We start from the raw sequence: 16231 nt of genomic DNA, 5'->3' as shown, positions 1-16231 counted from the left end.
CAGATATTTATTCGGAAAAATGCATACTATAAGGCAGAGGTACAGCACAGGTAATAGGGCTCTATTTTGGGGGTTATAATTCAATCATGCCTTCAGCGCCCTTCCACACCAGAGCTCAGTCCTTCCATACGCACTCTGTTGCTGCTTGAGTTCACATCAGAATTATTGCCCCATGGTCCTACTGACCACTGTGTAAAAACTTCGGCCAACTTGATCACAGGCCTGCTTTTTCTTTACCTTACCTCAGTAAGGACAGACTGCACCAAGATGATTCTACACTGGAAAATTATCTTTCTTATCCAATCACAACTTCCTTTATAAATCTCTATCATTCTCAATGACTGCTCAATGATTGCCATGATTGACATTGCCATTAATTAATTACACCTACGTGGCCACTGTGTTTTTCCTCAGGTCAAAGCAGCAAAATCTCCCCTGTGATGTAGCACAGCATCTTGCAAATTACTAATATCTTTCCACAATAATACTTTTTTTTCCCATAACAATATTTAATCAACTTGGTACAGTACATGGTAAAGCATATGAACTATTATTTTGCTATTATTTTAAACTTTTAATTAAAATATTACAATGTAATTTGCCATTCTGATTTTTGCATGATATCAGATACAAAGGATGAATGCCTTGTGCATTAATGTGATATGATATGTGTCTAGCTGACTTCATTGATAGCGATAATAAACTGAACTGACAGGGCAGAGCCCGCTGCTGGATGCAGCCTCATTTTGTACATTATGCTCGAGTGAATGGTTTCGCATGCCGAAGAGCGCGCAATATGCTGTGTTGTGCGGTTGCCAAGGTCACAGGTTGACATAATCAATTAGCTGAGCAGCGGCTGTGTGATTGAAGGCGTGTGCACAAGAGGAGAGACAATTTCCCAACAGACATCTGCCCTTTATGATCCTCTTTGTGCGTGTGTGTGTGTGTGTGTGTGTGTGAGAGAAGAACACAGAGAAAGAAAGAGAGCGAGACAGCAACAGAGATAGGAATTCCCTTTTTAGGATTCCCCGAGCTATGATTCAGCTCATCTATCTTCATTGTGACTGACAGCCGGTATCCTCATCTCCTCTCCAGCGCCATGACGACCTTAAAGGCGCAGGACCCTCAGGAGAAAAGACACCGGGGAGAGTGACCGTAGCGTCTAAATGAGATGATCATTAAATCTGAGACTGCATGCATCAGCTCTGATCTGACAGGGAGGAGGTGAGACTCAGGAACCCTGAGGACAATCTTTCTTCAAACTGCTTCTGGGCAGCGGGGAGAAATAACTGTGACGGCACACCATGGAAACAGACATAAAGGAGCTGTACACCTGAAGAATGTGGGGTTTCAAGTAAATGGAAAAAGTCAAATAAACAGATCAGTGCTTGAATATTACTGAGACACGACAGCACATCTTCAAGGGCTTGGTGCCGAAATTGACTGTGATTACAGATGGAGGTGAACAGACTGACAAATGTGTCAGCTTTCAGCTGAAAGTTAAAAGATATTGATGTCATAGCAATTTCACATGATGTCAGGGCTACCCTGAGACATTTTGGCATGGGGCAGGCTATTTTGGTAAGACTGTGTGCCTGAGCAAGAAACAGCACCGCTCTCTTATAAACCGCTGTCACCCAATCTCCTATATTCTCCAAATAGCAGAAAATAGCACAAGATGAGAACAGCGTGAAATGCATCCACGTTTTCTAAAACGATTCACCCCCCCCAAAAAAAAAAACAGCGCTCGAGCTCTGCATCTCCGCTGTTATGGCAACGCGAGCGAGAGACGAGGGAGAAGCGGAAACGGTATTAAAAAAATAGCCTAACCCTTTCCTCGTCCCCCCCCACCCCCACCCCTCACCCTAAATCATAATTCTGAGAAGGACGGCGAGCGACCGGCTGCCCGTCTGAAACGCTGCCATTAGTGAGGGCTTAATTACAGTCTGAGGCCTCGCTCCGCTCCGCCGGGGCCGGCAGCGCCAGCGTGGGCGGGCAGCGGCTCCCCGCGGGCGCCCCTTTCATGCCAGGCCCGCGGGGACCGTTCACCGGATCAAGCGTCTCCCCCCGTGTTGGGTTTTTTTTTCTCTCTCTCTCTCTCTCTCTTTCAAATGAGAGAAATGACCCAAAGAAAAAAAACTGGCCACAGCACTGGAAGGGAGATTGAGGGAAGGCAGTGGGAGCGGGAAACTCCACTCTCCGTAAGCAACAGAGAAGATCTATCCTCTGTTGCTCTCTCTCTCCTCTCTCCTTCTTTCTTTTGTCTCTCTCAGTCACTCTCTCTCTCTCAATTTCCCTCTCCGCCCATCTATCGCTCTCTAGCTTTCTCTCTCCCCTCTCCGAGGCGCAGACGGACAGACGCTCGAAAGGCGCGGATCCTCTTTTCCGTAACGCGAGAACAATTTGAATTCACTGCTAATTGCGGTTATTGGAAGCTGAGGAGGACACTGTTTCCGTTTTAAAAACCCTGGTGAGGTACGGGCGGTGCAGTATGGCGGTCAGACGGGCAGTAAATCCGCCCGCTCGGCGCCCCGCGGTCTGGCCTCCCTCCCGCCGTTCGGACATGGCGGCGCTGAGGCGGGCCTCTGCAGCGGCGAAGCCGCCAGCCTCCCGCTCGCCCGCTCATTTCTTTCCGCTCCACTTACACTGGGCCCCAGCCTGCTCCGGGCTTCCTTCCCGATCCCTCCGCAGCTGGGCGTCCAATCAGAAGAGGGCAGGGGGGCGGAGAAGGGCAGCGGATAGGCCAGTGGCCTCAGGGATGTGTGTTAACCTTCCAGAATTCCAAATAACGCAGACCTCTGAAGGTCACGTGCTGCCGATGGCATTAGTAGCAGGGAATCTGAAGTGTCTTTAAGACATGCATTCTTTCATTCTGCCTGTTGTTCATTTTCTCACTCATCAGTTCATTTTGCCTCTTCATCTGGCTTTATAACATGAAGCTGTCACCATAGAATTGACATTAAATATGCAAATGCAAAGCAGTTCAATTCTCCTTTCTAAAATAATATAAAATAATTGAGTAAGTGCTCCAGATACGGAGCCGTTATGGTTAGACACTGAATTAAATGCATTCCCTGCATCTCTCTGGAGGAAGTCAGAGTATGAAACGGGCAAAATAATCAGCCAAGGAATCTCAGGTACACTCGGCTGTGAAAAGAGATACTTTGGGACTGGCAAACTTCAACCGAAATGCAGAGTATCTAAACTAATCATTTATATTGCAACCTAGTATGACTGTATTTTGTGTGTGTGTGTGTGCAATAGGTGGCTGAGCATGAGCATGTGCAGAGCCTTGCAGAAGTGCATTGGGCAGCAGTGTAGCATAATGGGTAGCTGGCCTTGTAACCTAAAGGTCACAGGTTTGACTACTCATTAAAGGGTTAAAGAAGCTATTTATGCCTCGCCATTGCATGTACTGTGTGACATTGTCTTCATGAAGTGAGAGTGAGAGTGATGTGCACAGGCTCTAACTCAGACCGACAGGAAGTCACGCAGCCCATGATCCTCTTTCCTAGACTTAGTAATAAGGGGGTCCCCACCCTGTTGGCCCCCGCCCCACCCCGCTACGCTGCTCCAAGGTGATGCTTGACTGACTGACAGGTGTCAGCCACGAGGTGACAGGCAGACCCCGGCGTACCGATGTTGTGGTGCTTCAGCAGGCGACAGATCCGAGCCTCGCGCTCCAGCTTCTGGTGATCTGAAGAGATAAAAACAGACAGGAACGCTGGCATGAATATGTGTGCAGGGACATCACGCACTTCGACAGAGAACACAAATGCAGGAGTACTGTGCATTTTAGACTGCTCGTTAAAGGAAAAATTCACCCAAAAACGTACCGTGTACTACCTGCAGGGGACAATACAAACTCCCAGCAAGGTCATCTCTGCACTCCTTCGATACAATCTAAGAGCAAAATGAGCTAACCTGCTCACATCCTCCTCATGAAGTTCAACAGGATGTTTACTGCATCCTGTTCCTGAAAACCACTGCGGCCAAAGGATAAAGGTACTAATAATATACCAGGACAAGGAAGGCAACTGCATTCCTGCGGTTCACGTTTCGCAAATTGAGCAACATTTCCCTGCTAACAACGGTCTGCCGTCTCCCCGATGCGGTTCAGACTGGATTATGGATCTGTTTCGTGATGTGTGATATGTGTCTGAATGATTTCAGTGTTCTCTCTAAGGCCTCGTTAGAGGCTCATGTTGGACACAGGGTGAAGGGCACTGCTGCAATGTGTACGTGGGTATGTGCATGCGTGCGCGCGTGTGCATAAGCATATGTTTGTGTGTAAGTGTGTCTGCATGCATAGGTGTGAGTGTGTGCGTGTGTGTGTATGTACACCTGGGTGAGTGTGTGTGTGTGTGTGTATGTGTATGTGTGCCTGGGTGTGTGTGTGTGTGTGTGTGTGTATGTGTGCCTGGGGGTGTGTGTGTGTGTGTTTTGTGTGTGCATGTGCGCCGGGGTGTGTGTGTGTGTGTTGTGTGTGCATGTGCGCCGGGGTGTGTGTGTGTGTGTGTGTGTGGTGGAAAGAAGGAAGCTCATTTCTGCGCTCTCTCTCCAGAAGGCTTAGGCCTGGATTTGAGCCCAGCGTCTCCTCATTTGCTCTCTCTCATGGGGGGGAACAGAAGGCACGTGCTTGCCGATAACAGCGTGTTCTGCCCCAAACAGGCGGGGTTTGGCTGTTCACGGTCACCGTGGCAGCCAGCATGCCAATGGAACCACGCCCATACCAGAGATTCCTCACCCAGCTCTGTCCCTAACTGACATGAGATCTACCTCCTGTGAGTGAGAAAATGGCACCTGGGGGCATTTCGAATCAGTAACTGAGCTGATTCCAAGCAAAGCTACCTTGACGCAATTAAAAAAAAGTCTCCGGACTAAACAGCACGCTAGAGATTGAGCTTCTCACTTCTCTGCAACACAAACCCGGCTCTCCTCAGTCCCTGCACAGAGGGCTCATTCATAGTCCTGTCAGGAGTCAACGCTGCGAAATAAGTGAGAGGACTACGGCACAAGGAGGCCAGAAGGCTGAGCGCATCTGTCTGTTTGTTTACGTCTTTAATTATTCATCCAGAAGCGACAATTAGGGATCAACCTGCAGACCTTGGTGCTTTCAGTGCTTCACATCAGAACCCCCAGTGATGCACTCTGACATCATAAAGAAAACAGGCAACCCAAAGGACATTAACCCAACGCAGTCCAACACGTAAGGCCCAATGAAAATCACGTTAGTTTGTTTTTCTCTTTGGCAAATGATACATGACTAATTATAAGGCTATTCTACTGTACCAAAGCAGGTTGACATGGTTGGTCCTACCGAGTGTAAAATAGTCAATGGCACTCATGTAGTACTGTGCAGACAGTAGGGTGTAAAATAGTCACTGGCGCTCATGTAGTACTGTGTAGCCTGAAGGATATAAAATAGTCACTGGCGCTCCTGTAGTACTGTGTAGCCAGTAGGGTGTAAAATAGTCACTGGCGCTCCTGTAGAACTGTGTAGCCAGTAGGGTGTAAAATAGTCACTGGTACTGTGTATAGCCTGTAGGGTGTAAAATAGTCAGCGATCTTGTAGTACTGTGTGCAGCCTGTAGGGTGTAAAACAGTGACTGGCTCTCAGGCTTCAGCTGCAGTGATCCTTGTAAAGTTATGGCTTGCAGAGCTCTGCCTGACAGGTACAGAATTATTTGTGATTCCAGTAGAACACAAAAAATTGCCCAAGAACAAAAGCTTTTTCGTGTAGCATCCTGAAATGCACAGACGCGGGAGCCATAAACACAGAACTCAAGTCAAAAGCAGAATGCAGCTCTTAGAGCGACCTGTCAAGGACACCAAAAAAAAAAAAAAACAGCACCACGTCTCTGGTTACATTTCCTTCAACCGCCGCTTTAATCACCAAATCGGGGCATTGCGGTGAATTATTTATCGCCAGAAAATTTAGCAAACTGGATGAGGGAGAACGAGGGAACAGGGTTCTTGAATTAATCAGAGTTGGATTCAGGCGTCCCGCTAGGACAGCGATAGAAATTCACCTGCCGTGTGAGGATCGATACTCATGCATCATTCACCGCTCCGCTTAACGCGCAACAAAGGGCGTTCCCGGGCTAACGCGCAGAGAGCGCGTGCCGCCCTGCAGTAATCCTTTTAATATTTGATAAATAATATTAGCATAACACACACTACGCTGCCCATGCGTGTCACACGAGCGCAAAAAAGGCTAGGATGGGTCCAGAATACCTGCCAGCAGGTAGATGTAGCTCGAGAAAGTGGAGGATCCATGAATTATACCATGCCAGCAGGTAGATGTGAGCTCGGAGAAGGTGAGAGTCCATGAATTAACCATGCCAGCAGGTAGAGGAGCTCGGGAAAGGGTGGAGGAGTCCATGAATTAACCATGCCAGCAGGTAGATGTGAGCTCGGGAGAAAGGGTGGAGGAGTCCATGAATTATACCACGCAGTGTTTGCCGGAGAAAGGGTGAGAGTCTGATCCATGCAGCAGGAGATGAGTGGAGAGGTGGAGGAGTCCATGAATTAACCATGCCAGCAGGTAGATGTGAGCTCGGTAGAAAGGGTGGAGGAGTCCATGAATTAACCATGCCAGCAGGTAGATGTGAGCTCGGGAGAAAGGGTGGAGGAGTCCATGAATTATACCATGCCAGCAGGTAGATGTGAGCTCGGGAGAAAGGGTGGAGGAGTCCATGAATTAACCATGCCAGCAGGTAGATGTGAGCTCGGTAGAAAGGGTGGAGGAGTCCATGAATTATACCATGCCAGCAGGTAGATGTGAGCTCGGTAGAAAGGGTGGAGGAGTCCATGAATTAACCATGCCAGCAGGTAGATGTGAGCTCGGTAGAAAGGGTGGAGGAGTCCATGAATTAACCATGCCAGCAGGTAGATGTGAGCTCGGTAGAAAGGGTGGAGGAGTCCATGAATTAACCATGCCAGCAGGTAGATGTGAGCTCGGTAGAAAGGGTGGAGGAGTCCATGAATTATACCATGCCAGCAGGTAGATGTGAGCTCGGTGAAGGGTGGAGGAGCAATCCATGAATTAACCATGCCATGCAGGTAGATGTGAGCTCGGGAGAAGGTGGAGGAGTCCATGATAACATGCCAGCAGGTAGATGTGAGCTCGAGAAAGGGTGGAGGACATGAATTAACTATGCCAGCAGGTAGATGTGAGCTCGGGAGAAAGGGTGGAGGAGTCCATGAATTATACCATGCCAGCAGGTAGATGTGAGCTCGGGAGAAAGGGTGGAGGAGTCCATGAATTATACCATGCCAGCAGGTAGATGTGAGCTCGGGAGAAAGGGTGGAGGAGTCCATGAATTATACCATGCCAGCAGGTAGATGTGAGCTCGGGAGAAAGGGTGGAGGAGTCCATGAATTATACCATGCCAGCAGGTAGATGTGAGCTCGGGAGAAAGGGTGGGGGGTTCATGAATTAACCATGCCAGCAGGTAGATGTGAGCTCGGGAGAAAGGGTGGAGGAGTCCATGAATTAACCATGCCAGCAGGTTAGAGGTGGAGGAGCTGATTAGAATAGGGTGGGGGGTTCATGAATTAACCATGCCAGCAGGTAGATGTGAGCTCGGGAGAAAGGGTGGAGGAGTCCATGAATTAACCATGCCAGCAGGTAGATGTGAGCTCGGGTGAAAGGGTGGAGGAGTCCATGAATTAACCATGCCAGCAGGTAGATGTGAGCTCGGGAGAAAGGGTGGAGGAGTCCATGAATTAACCATGCCAGCAGGTAGATGTGAGCTCGGGAGAAAGGGTGGAGGAGTCAATGATTTAACCATGCCAGCAGGTAGATGTGAGCTCGGGAGAAAGGGTGGAGGAGTCCATAAATTATCCCAGTGGCAGGTGAGTGCGACGGTGAAGTACCGCACAATCCTTGACCAGTCTGACTAAAACAACAACGGGAGAGTGAGGAGAGGCACCTTCAGTGAGAAGAGAGGCGCCTCCAGCCAAACTGAAGCTCTTGAGTGGTACTTCTGATTGTAATTACACAGCTGTAGTGAGACAGGTAGAAAGATGAGCACAAATCAGAGCTGAGTCCCTTGATTGCCTTTCAGCCTGGAATCCACTGCAAAAAACATACACACATGCACAAATACACACACGCGCGCGCACACACACACACACACTTTCAGCCCTGCAGTCCCTCTAGTGCTTCTCAATCAAGTGCAATGGGGATTTGGCTGCATAACACCACTCGATCCCAACCAACACTACCCCTGTACCTCTTCTTTCTTTTGATGTACTCCAGCTTCTCTTACCTTTGCCTTAATAGCATTCCCTTTCCTTACTTGCCCCTCCCCTTCTCGTCATTGTCCTTCCCCTTTCTGTTCAGTGCCCCTCCCATTCTCCTCAGTGCCCCTCCCCTTCCCTTGAGTGCCCCTTCCCTTTCCCTTGGTCCTCTTCCAATTAACTTCACTGGACACAGAATTCACAGGAAGGACCAACTGACAACTGTTCTCACCTGCTGCCAGGAACCCATGGCCCATATCAATGCAAACAATCAGTGCTGGGGATCACAGAGGGGGAGGGGGGGGGGGGCAAAAAGTGCTTTTTAAAAAAAAAAAAAAGTGAACAGGTGCTTAAAGCTTTCTTATACGCATTTAAGAGGCACTGTGTCTTCTGAGTTTTAACAGGAAAACAGGATGCTAAATCAGAAAATAATCGACAATACTATTGTTAATAATGTAGTGTGATTCTGTCTGCTTTTCAAAACTGTTTGCAAACGTCTCCCATTGGTGCCGTGGTCCTGGGCAGGCCACTCTTGAAAAAGAGTACATAGTGAAATGCGACTCACTGTATACATCCGATTGCACATTACATTCCTTTATGCTGTGTCTATCAGCAGCTCATTGGCCCACAGGATTGGCTCACAGGATGGAGAGCTCTTTAAACTCATATTAATTCATGATGGCGGTCCGCTCCCCCCCACCCCATTCTCAGTGCGCAGCCACGTCTGGCTGCACAAACACAGCCTGCAGATGAGCACACACTGCAGCCTGCACAGGGCTGTAATCCACTCCAATCAGATCCCTTCTTCCTGGGCTCTAATCCCAGCCGCTCCAATCAAATCTGTTCTTAACGGGGCCACGGTCCCGGTTGCCGGGGGGACTCATGACAAAGGGCGCTCAGCTCCGTCCCCACTCTTCCCAGTCACCCACTTAGTCCCTGCTGCTCATCTCTGACATAACAGGATTAGCACACAAGCGTTATCCACGTCGTCTTTCATAACCCCATTACACAACACTGAATATGGCCATTTCCCCCACCATTCACCTGAGAGAGAAACAGAGAGTGGGAGAGAGAGAGAGAAAGAGAGAGAGATGGAGGTAGGTAGGTAGGCAAATTCAGGCAGGTAAAAAGACAGTGAGAAAGAGAGAAAAAAGCGAGAGTTGGGCCCGTCTTAAGTGAAACAGCTTCACGTCAATACGGAATCATATAGGCCATTTATCATAATAAATAATATGCATATATACTTAAATATATTCACAAAATTTGCAAAGCACAAAATACAACAAGCACAACTTTTTTCTTGCTCGAATTAAGTAAATAAATGGATAAAACGGTTCTGAAAAAATACTTTAAATCCGAGCGTCAATATAAAAAAACACATGGTAAGTGCAGGTCATCTAATACCCCAGAGGCTGAGGGTTTAGAAATGACACAGCAAGTCGGACAGGCATACAAGAACGGCCGGATTAAAACGAAAGTGGTTTGGGATCTGCTGTGAACCCGGTACCACCACCCTGCGAGTAACCTCCACAGACTCCAGCAGATAGTGTCCCCGAACGCTGATCTAGAACAATCTTACCCCAGCTCTAATCCTAATCCTGAGCCCAAACATCTCACAGAGCAGAGCTGACCCGGAGTCAGTGCTTAATTAAGGGCTCAATCTGGAGAGAGGGAGCTCGGTGCGGCGAGTCTTCACCACAGATGCTGCTCAGCAGGGCTGATATTCAGGCAGTCCGGGGCTCTGAGCCCTTTTCCATATGTCAATAGAGTATAATGACTGATTTCCTCTTGCCACTGATTACATAACTGCAGCCATTACATCTTTCCACCACGGGCAATAAACATGATACATGTCGTGAAAGTGCAGCCGCTGGAAATAGCTGCCGTCAGGCACAGAAATTAATCGGAATGAATTTGAATGTGCACGCACATATATATATATATATACGCAAGCCACATGCAAACAGGAGCACGCAACTGTACGCTGTGCTTTGTGCAGGAGCGATTTGATGAAAGTGGCGTGCTGAAACATCGACCGTGCGGTAAACACAGCGAAAGAAGAAGCCCGGGGCCCGCTAAGAGTTCTTTATTATCAAAATATGCCCACCGTCACGCAGAAACCGCGAAACATCGTCCACAACGAGGGCGTGCTATCGAGAAAAAATGCAGAGCGGTAGAGGTACGCTACAGGGTACAGACTGGTTCAAAAACAAATTATGCTAGGATTCAGCTACTGCAGTGCCCAGCTGCAGTCATTCAGGTGTGCTGCTCGACCCCTTCCTCCACCCCCCATCCCCTGCCTCTACCAACCCCCACTGCAGTGGCAGAACTGTGGGGTAGCCAGGGAAGGCCGTGGCCACCCTGTACTGAAGCCTGGTATAACCCTAACTCTACTGACCATCACATATTTCGCCATTTTTTTCTAGTGCCGCCACTGATGTTTTTATAGTGTGGCAGGCACACAGTGCCCTCACCCTCCTCCTCCACAGCGGGTGTCCGGCAGAATCTACCGGAACATCTGCGAACACTCCTTAAGCACGTAGATCAGACGCACGTCCAGTAGAGGGATCCACTTATCAACTGAGACTATGTATCGTAACCGCACTTCCTGTGGGAACAGCAACAAGCTCTGGGCACGGTTAGGGAGAAGAGCTGGACACATTTTAAGAGCCCCCTCCTCGCTCTTTTCATTTCAGACTCAAGAGCCTAGCCATAATTTAAATCTGGATAAAAGTGTTGTATGATTCAATATGTAGATGACCTATTTCAAAGAAGCCCCTTTGAGAGACAGAATGCTCTGAGTTTTAAAAAATGGGACAGCTATTTTCAATGCCGTTCTCTCAACTCCCCCCCAAATGTCATCAAGTCCACTTAAATCTAGCTCATCTGATCATTAACCTGTGTGTTGATTCAGCTTTAAAATGTTGACTACCTGTGTCTACTCAAATTGTACAGACAGAGCCATGTGAGCCATTTTGACCTTAGTACTATTATGGTGTATTGCTATACATGTCATGCCCATACAACCCAGGTACAGTTCTGTTACAGAGGTTTGGCTATTTGAAAAGTCCAACTGTCCCCTTTTACAGGACTATTTTAAATTCTCCAGTAGTCCCCATCGGCAGCCGCCTCCACCCCACTGACACCGCCTCCACCCTCGCAGCACAGAACAGAACCCGAGCAAATTTCCAGCAGAACCCCAGCAGACCAAACAGCGAAGTAAAGAATCAATACCTGTGCAGACTCAGAAAGGCTGTTTGGCACACATCGATACACAACAAGCATGAAAACTGCAACAGACGAGCTCTAAAATTGAAAAGGTCAAAAGCAATAATCTAATCTTCTTTGTGAATGTATCTGGGAGTTTCCATCATTAAGCAGTTTCTCTACTGAGGCCTGACATAAAAAATACCCTCCATCACAGATTTGACTTTCCCAGCAGCCTTTATCACCAACCCCCCCCCCCCAGCCGCCACCACCCTGGAAGATGAAAGAGATATTGACCGCATAACGGTGCCCATCTCTGCAGCAGAAGTAGGTCATCCAACACATTTCATCAAATGAGTAAACTGATGGGGGAAGGCTCACTCCCCCCCAGCACTTGTAGAAAAACAGGCAGCGCAATAACAATGGCACACCTGAGCTTCCCAGTCTTATGAATATGTTAACCGATCCAAGGGCTCTCCTGTCTGGGGGTAATTAGGTGTCTCCATGGCGATGCCTCAGCATCCCTTTGTGAAGCCGCAGTGAATGAGGACTGAGGTTTCCTGGATGATTTCAGCGTCGGCACTGACAACTGCACTGCAGGTGCAGGGTGGTGCACGGTAGTGGCTAAGGAATTACACATTCAACCAGAAGTTTGCAGGTTTGATTCCCAAAGCGCTTCCTCTTAAGTACTTTGACAAACATCCAGCAGTATGAACTGATAACGCATCAAAATACATGGGATAAAAAACAACTAGACAAAGGAATATGCTCAGCAAATGAGATAATGTAATGCACGGTAAAATAATACTGTAATAATGCACTGAATAATATAATCTTCAGTTCTGGGGAGTTCAGCATTACTGAGCTAATGAAAGATGTGCATGTGTGGTACGCCTGCCCACTAGGGTTATACTGAGTGTGTGGCTACACAGAGATAAGATGCAACAGATTGTGGAGCAGACTGGGGGAGAGGTCAGTACACAAGTCTCTAGATCTTGGCTCTGAAATTGTTCTTATTGTGGTAAACTCTGGCAAAGGCAGAGGGGATTACTGGAATGTGTGTGTACAGTACATATTCTTTAAAAATGCACTGTAATTCAATACTATAATGATACAGGCATTAGGCATACCAGCAGGGCTGTGAGCTTTACTTGACACAGACTTTTCATACAAGCTAGGTGTGTGTGTTCATGTGTGTGTGTGTGTGTGTGTATATATCTGTGTGTGTTTGTGTGCATGTATGTGTGTGTGTGTGTGTGTGTGTATTTGTGCATGAATGTGCATGCATTTTCATGTGTATGTGAGCGTGTGTGTGTTTGTTTGTTTGTTTATTTAGATCCCCATTAGCTACTGTATTGTAACAGTAGCTACTCTTCCTGGGGTCCCCATAAATCTTTTACAATACTTCAATACAGAAAAATACATCAATACACATCCGTAACATTCATACTCACAATAAGACTCACAATACATAACTATACATAACTACACTATAACTATACGTGTGTGTGTGTCTGTGCATGGGTATGTTTGTGAATGTGTGTGTTTCAGCATGGGGGGGCAAAAGATGAATAAACACAGAGTCACTTTTTAAAAGGAGCGATGAACCACCGGATGATGTAGCGTAGTGAGCGCTAGTGCAAACATTCCAACCGCAGATAAATGGTCTGACTCCTGAGTCATCTGAGCTTAGCAGTGTGGAGCTATGCCAGACTGGGGGAGCAGAGAAGTTGCGAGTTCAACTCTCAGGTAGCCGCCCAGGGCTGAGGTGACTCACAGCACTCACAAAGCGACACACTTATGAGTATACAAACGCACTACAGACTGTGAGTGATGTTACAAACTGTAAGTGATGTGACTATGCTTGAATTTTCAAAGGGTCACCAAATGAATATCTAAATGCTTTTTCTCCTTCATCACTAGAGAAGGTTCTGGAAAAGACCAGGCTCGTGAGGTCACCAGACCCAAAAGCCAGGGATGTGGTGCTGGCCTTCAATTCCACAGGCTACAGAGAATTAGTGTACTTTCTACACGGCTCCAGGTACACCCATTCTCCTCTAGCACAGGAGGACATGCAGGAGCATAATGCCAGACCTTCAGATGCACCAGTGGAGCAACTTTGCATAAAATTTGCAAAATAAAAAGGAAAGTGACAAGAGACACACACCTGGGTTTGGATGGTATCGGATGACACACGAAGAGAGCGCGTCTCTGTCAGAGAATCGCCGTGTTGTCATAGACACATGAACAACAAAAACAGCAAGAGCACTCTTTCTCTTTCACACTGTCTCTGCCTACCAGTTTAAATGATTACCCTGACATACTGTAGGTGACTCTATGAATAGTCCTCATAGGCTTCACGAAGAAACCTGTCTGCCCGTTAGTTTATCTGCCAAAAAGTTATCTGCAATCATGAATTGCACCCACAGAGAATACCACTGTATAGAATCTGTCCTCAGATAATGTTTCACAAAGCTGTCTAAGAAATATGCAGTTTAGTTAACTGACCTCAAAAAAACCCGCTCACTGTGTCATGCTTTATGAATCACCTTTGCTCAGACTGCATAGAAACAAACTGGTTTATTAATGGTCCCAGTTAAGACCCACTGTTTCCAGTTCATCGCAATCGCCTTCGTAGACAATGTATCATTAACGGACCTGCTCCACACAAACACTACCCCATTGATTTTATGACATACACCGTTTTATTAGCTGTCCTCACAGGACATTCCACTTCATTAGCTGTCACTTCCTCACAGAGAAGGACTGTGTCACTAATATGTCCTCACAAATGCTGCATGTGCAACACACGCACAAACACACACACACACACACACATATACAAACGCACACACACACACATGCATGCACGCAGGCACGCACGCATACACACACTGGATTTCGAGGGAAACGGCCACACCTTCGATCTAACCAGTTCTCGTATTTCCTAGAAATCCATTCACCTGCCCACTGTTTTTGACTGTGCAAAGATTAGGACCACACAACACATTCCATGTGAGTGTATGTTTTTTTTTTTTTTTGTCTGTAGGACAACAAATGAAAAGCTACGGGTGTTTTCTCTGCCATAGGACCAAAACGAGATGAAAATGAGACTAAGTGTGTGATCATGAGGTCTCAGGTGTGCCGCGTGCCGCCCTCGCCCATCTGCTGCCGCCTCCCCCCCCTCCCGAACGCCAGCCCTCCATCTTGAGTGTGACTGAAAGAGCCGCTGTGCCGCTCCTGGCTGTCAGGCGCACCGTAAACAGCTTTCATTCTGTCAGCCCGAGCTGTTACCCGCACCGCAAACAAGCGCCGCTCCGCCATTCGCTAAGATTCAGCGATCCCGCCCAGGGGGGGCAGCCAAACACAGTACAGACCCCTGATACAGCCCTGATGCAAGGTATCATTTATTTGCTGTACATGATATGAAACAATGTAGCTGGGGGGGGGGGGGGGGTGTCTAAGCAAAACAAGTCAAGTTTTGTGTGCTTTATCCACAAATATTATGGCTTTGTTACTTACTGACATTGAAACTTTTCGGGAGTGCAACTCTCTTAGAAGTAAGTCCGAACAATATATACAGGGACCCTTGTCTTTCACGTGCGTGCGCGTGAATGTGAGTGTGAGCGTGTGTGTGTGAATGCATGAGCACGTGCGTGTGTGCGCGCATGTGTGCGTGTCTGTGTCTGCACCTCTGTTTTGTGTGGTTAATTTGTGGTTGATCACATTGTCTGGTATAGATCCAGCAGTAGATCTGTCAGTGCAGGGAGGCTGGCACTCCCTCTTCCTGTCACAGCAGCAGATTACCGTACGAACACCTTGTTCATTTAGATACATTTCACTCAGCAGAGTCTCCCCTGGGGATGCTAAGCAGCTGGGGACTCGTAACGGTCACTATACCTCTAAAAGCGAGACACAGCAAGGTCCACAGCGCTCTCTTTCGCTTTCTATTTTATTCACTCTCTTCTCTCGCTCTACGCCCACACATCTCTCCCCCTCTCTCCTTTCTCCCACTTCATTCTAATTATCTCTCTCAGACACTGTCTCTGTCGTTCTATTCTCCGCGGCGCGTACCTGGAGACCACCCTCCGGATCACTTTCCAAATGTCCTTGAGTGACCGCAGCGATCTGGCCTCGGGAGAGGATTGGGTGGGGGACATTACAGCAAAGACAGGGCCCGCCAGCGCAGACAGGCACTCGATTTCGTGCATAAGCAGCGTGACACCGGTCGCTAATTGGGTTTGCACGCTTCAGCAATGACAGCAAAGGGTGCTCACTCTCCTTTTACGGCAATGTGCTGAACGCGCTGAATGGATGGACTGGAGGAAGGGATGACAGGGACACAGAGGAGATGTTTGTCCTTATCCTGCCCTGGTCTCCTCTACCCAACTGGTCCTCGTGGGCTGGGCACATTCAAGTGCAGCAGAGACGTGTACAAACTCCCCTCCGCTTTGTCAGACACGATAACTGACACAGAATTTTGAGTATTCGAGAGGGACCGGCCCCTTAGTGTCCGACACGTTCTAGCGAGAGCAGTACTCGCGCCCTGCCAAATGTGGCGACCGCACGCAGGGGCGGGAGCGCCCGCTACGCGCGCGGAGATGCGCCAAGACGAGACCGGGAGCGCGAAGAAACGCAGCCGCCGCCGCGACGCGGGGCCGTCGCCCAGGGAGAGAGAGACGCTCCCGTGAAGCGCAGTCGCTCTCACTCTCACGACGCCATCGGATGTCGAGGCAACCTGGCCCTGAGCGGGAGAGAACAATGCGCCCTGTCTTTA

At 48.2% G+C, this 16231-nt stretch overlaps 1 protein-coding gene across 13 annotated transcripts in view; it reads right to left on the bottom strand.

Annotated features, from left to right (window-relative positions):
• The window catches only part of camk2d1 (calcium/calmodulin-dependent protein kinase (CaM kinase) II delta 1), a 97818-nt gene that overhangs the window by 44638 nt on the left and 36949 nt on the right, over positions 1-16231 (bottom strand). For all 13 annotated transcript variants that reach the window (XM_064343672.1, XM_064343670.1, XM_064343671.1 and 10 more), the window contains exon 3: positions 3638-3697. In XM_064343672.1, the coding sequence (XP_064199742.1) occupies positions 3638-3697 (60 nt within the window). The remainder of the gene's footprint in view (positions 1-3637; positions 3698-16231) is intronic.

The sequence above is a fragment of the Anguilla rostrata genome, chromosome 7, assembly GCF_018555375.3.
Source record: "Anguilla rostrata isolate EN2019 chromosome 7, ASM1855537v3, whole genome shotgun sequence".
NCBI lineage: Eukaryota > Metazoa > Chordata > Actinopteri > Anguilliformes > Anguillidae > Anguilla > Anguilla rostrata.
Note: the sequence above shows the minus strand (reverse complement) of the source record. Positions and strands in the feature narration are given on the sequence as shown.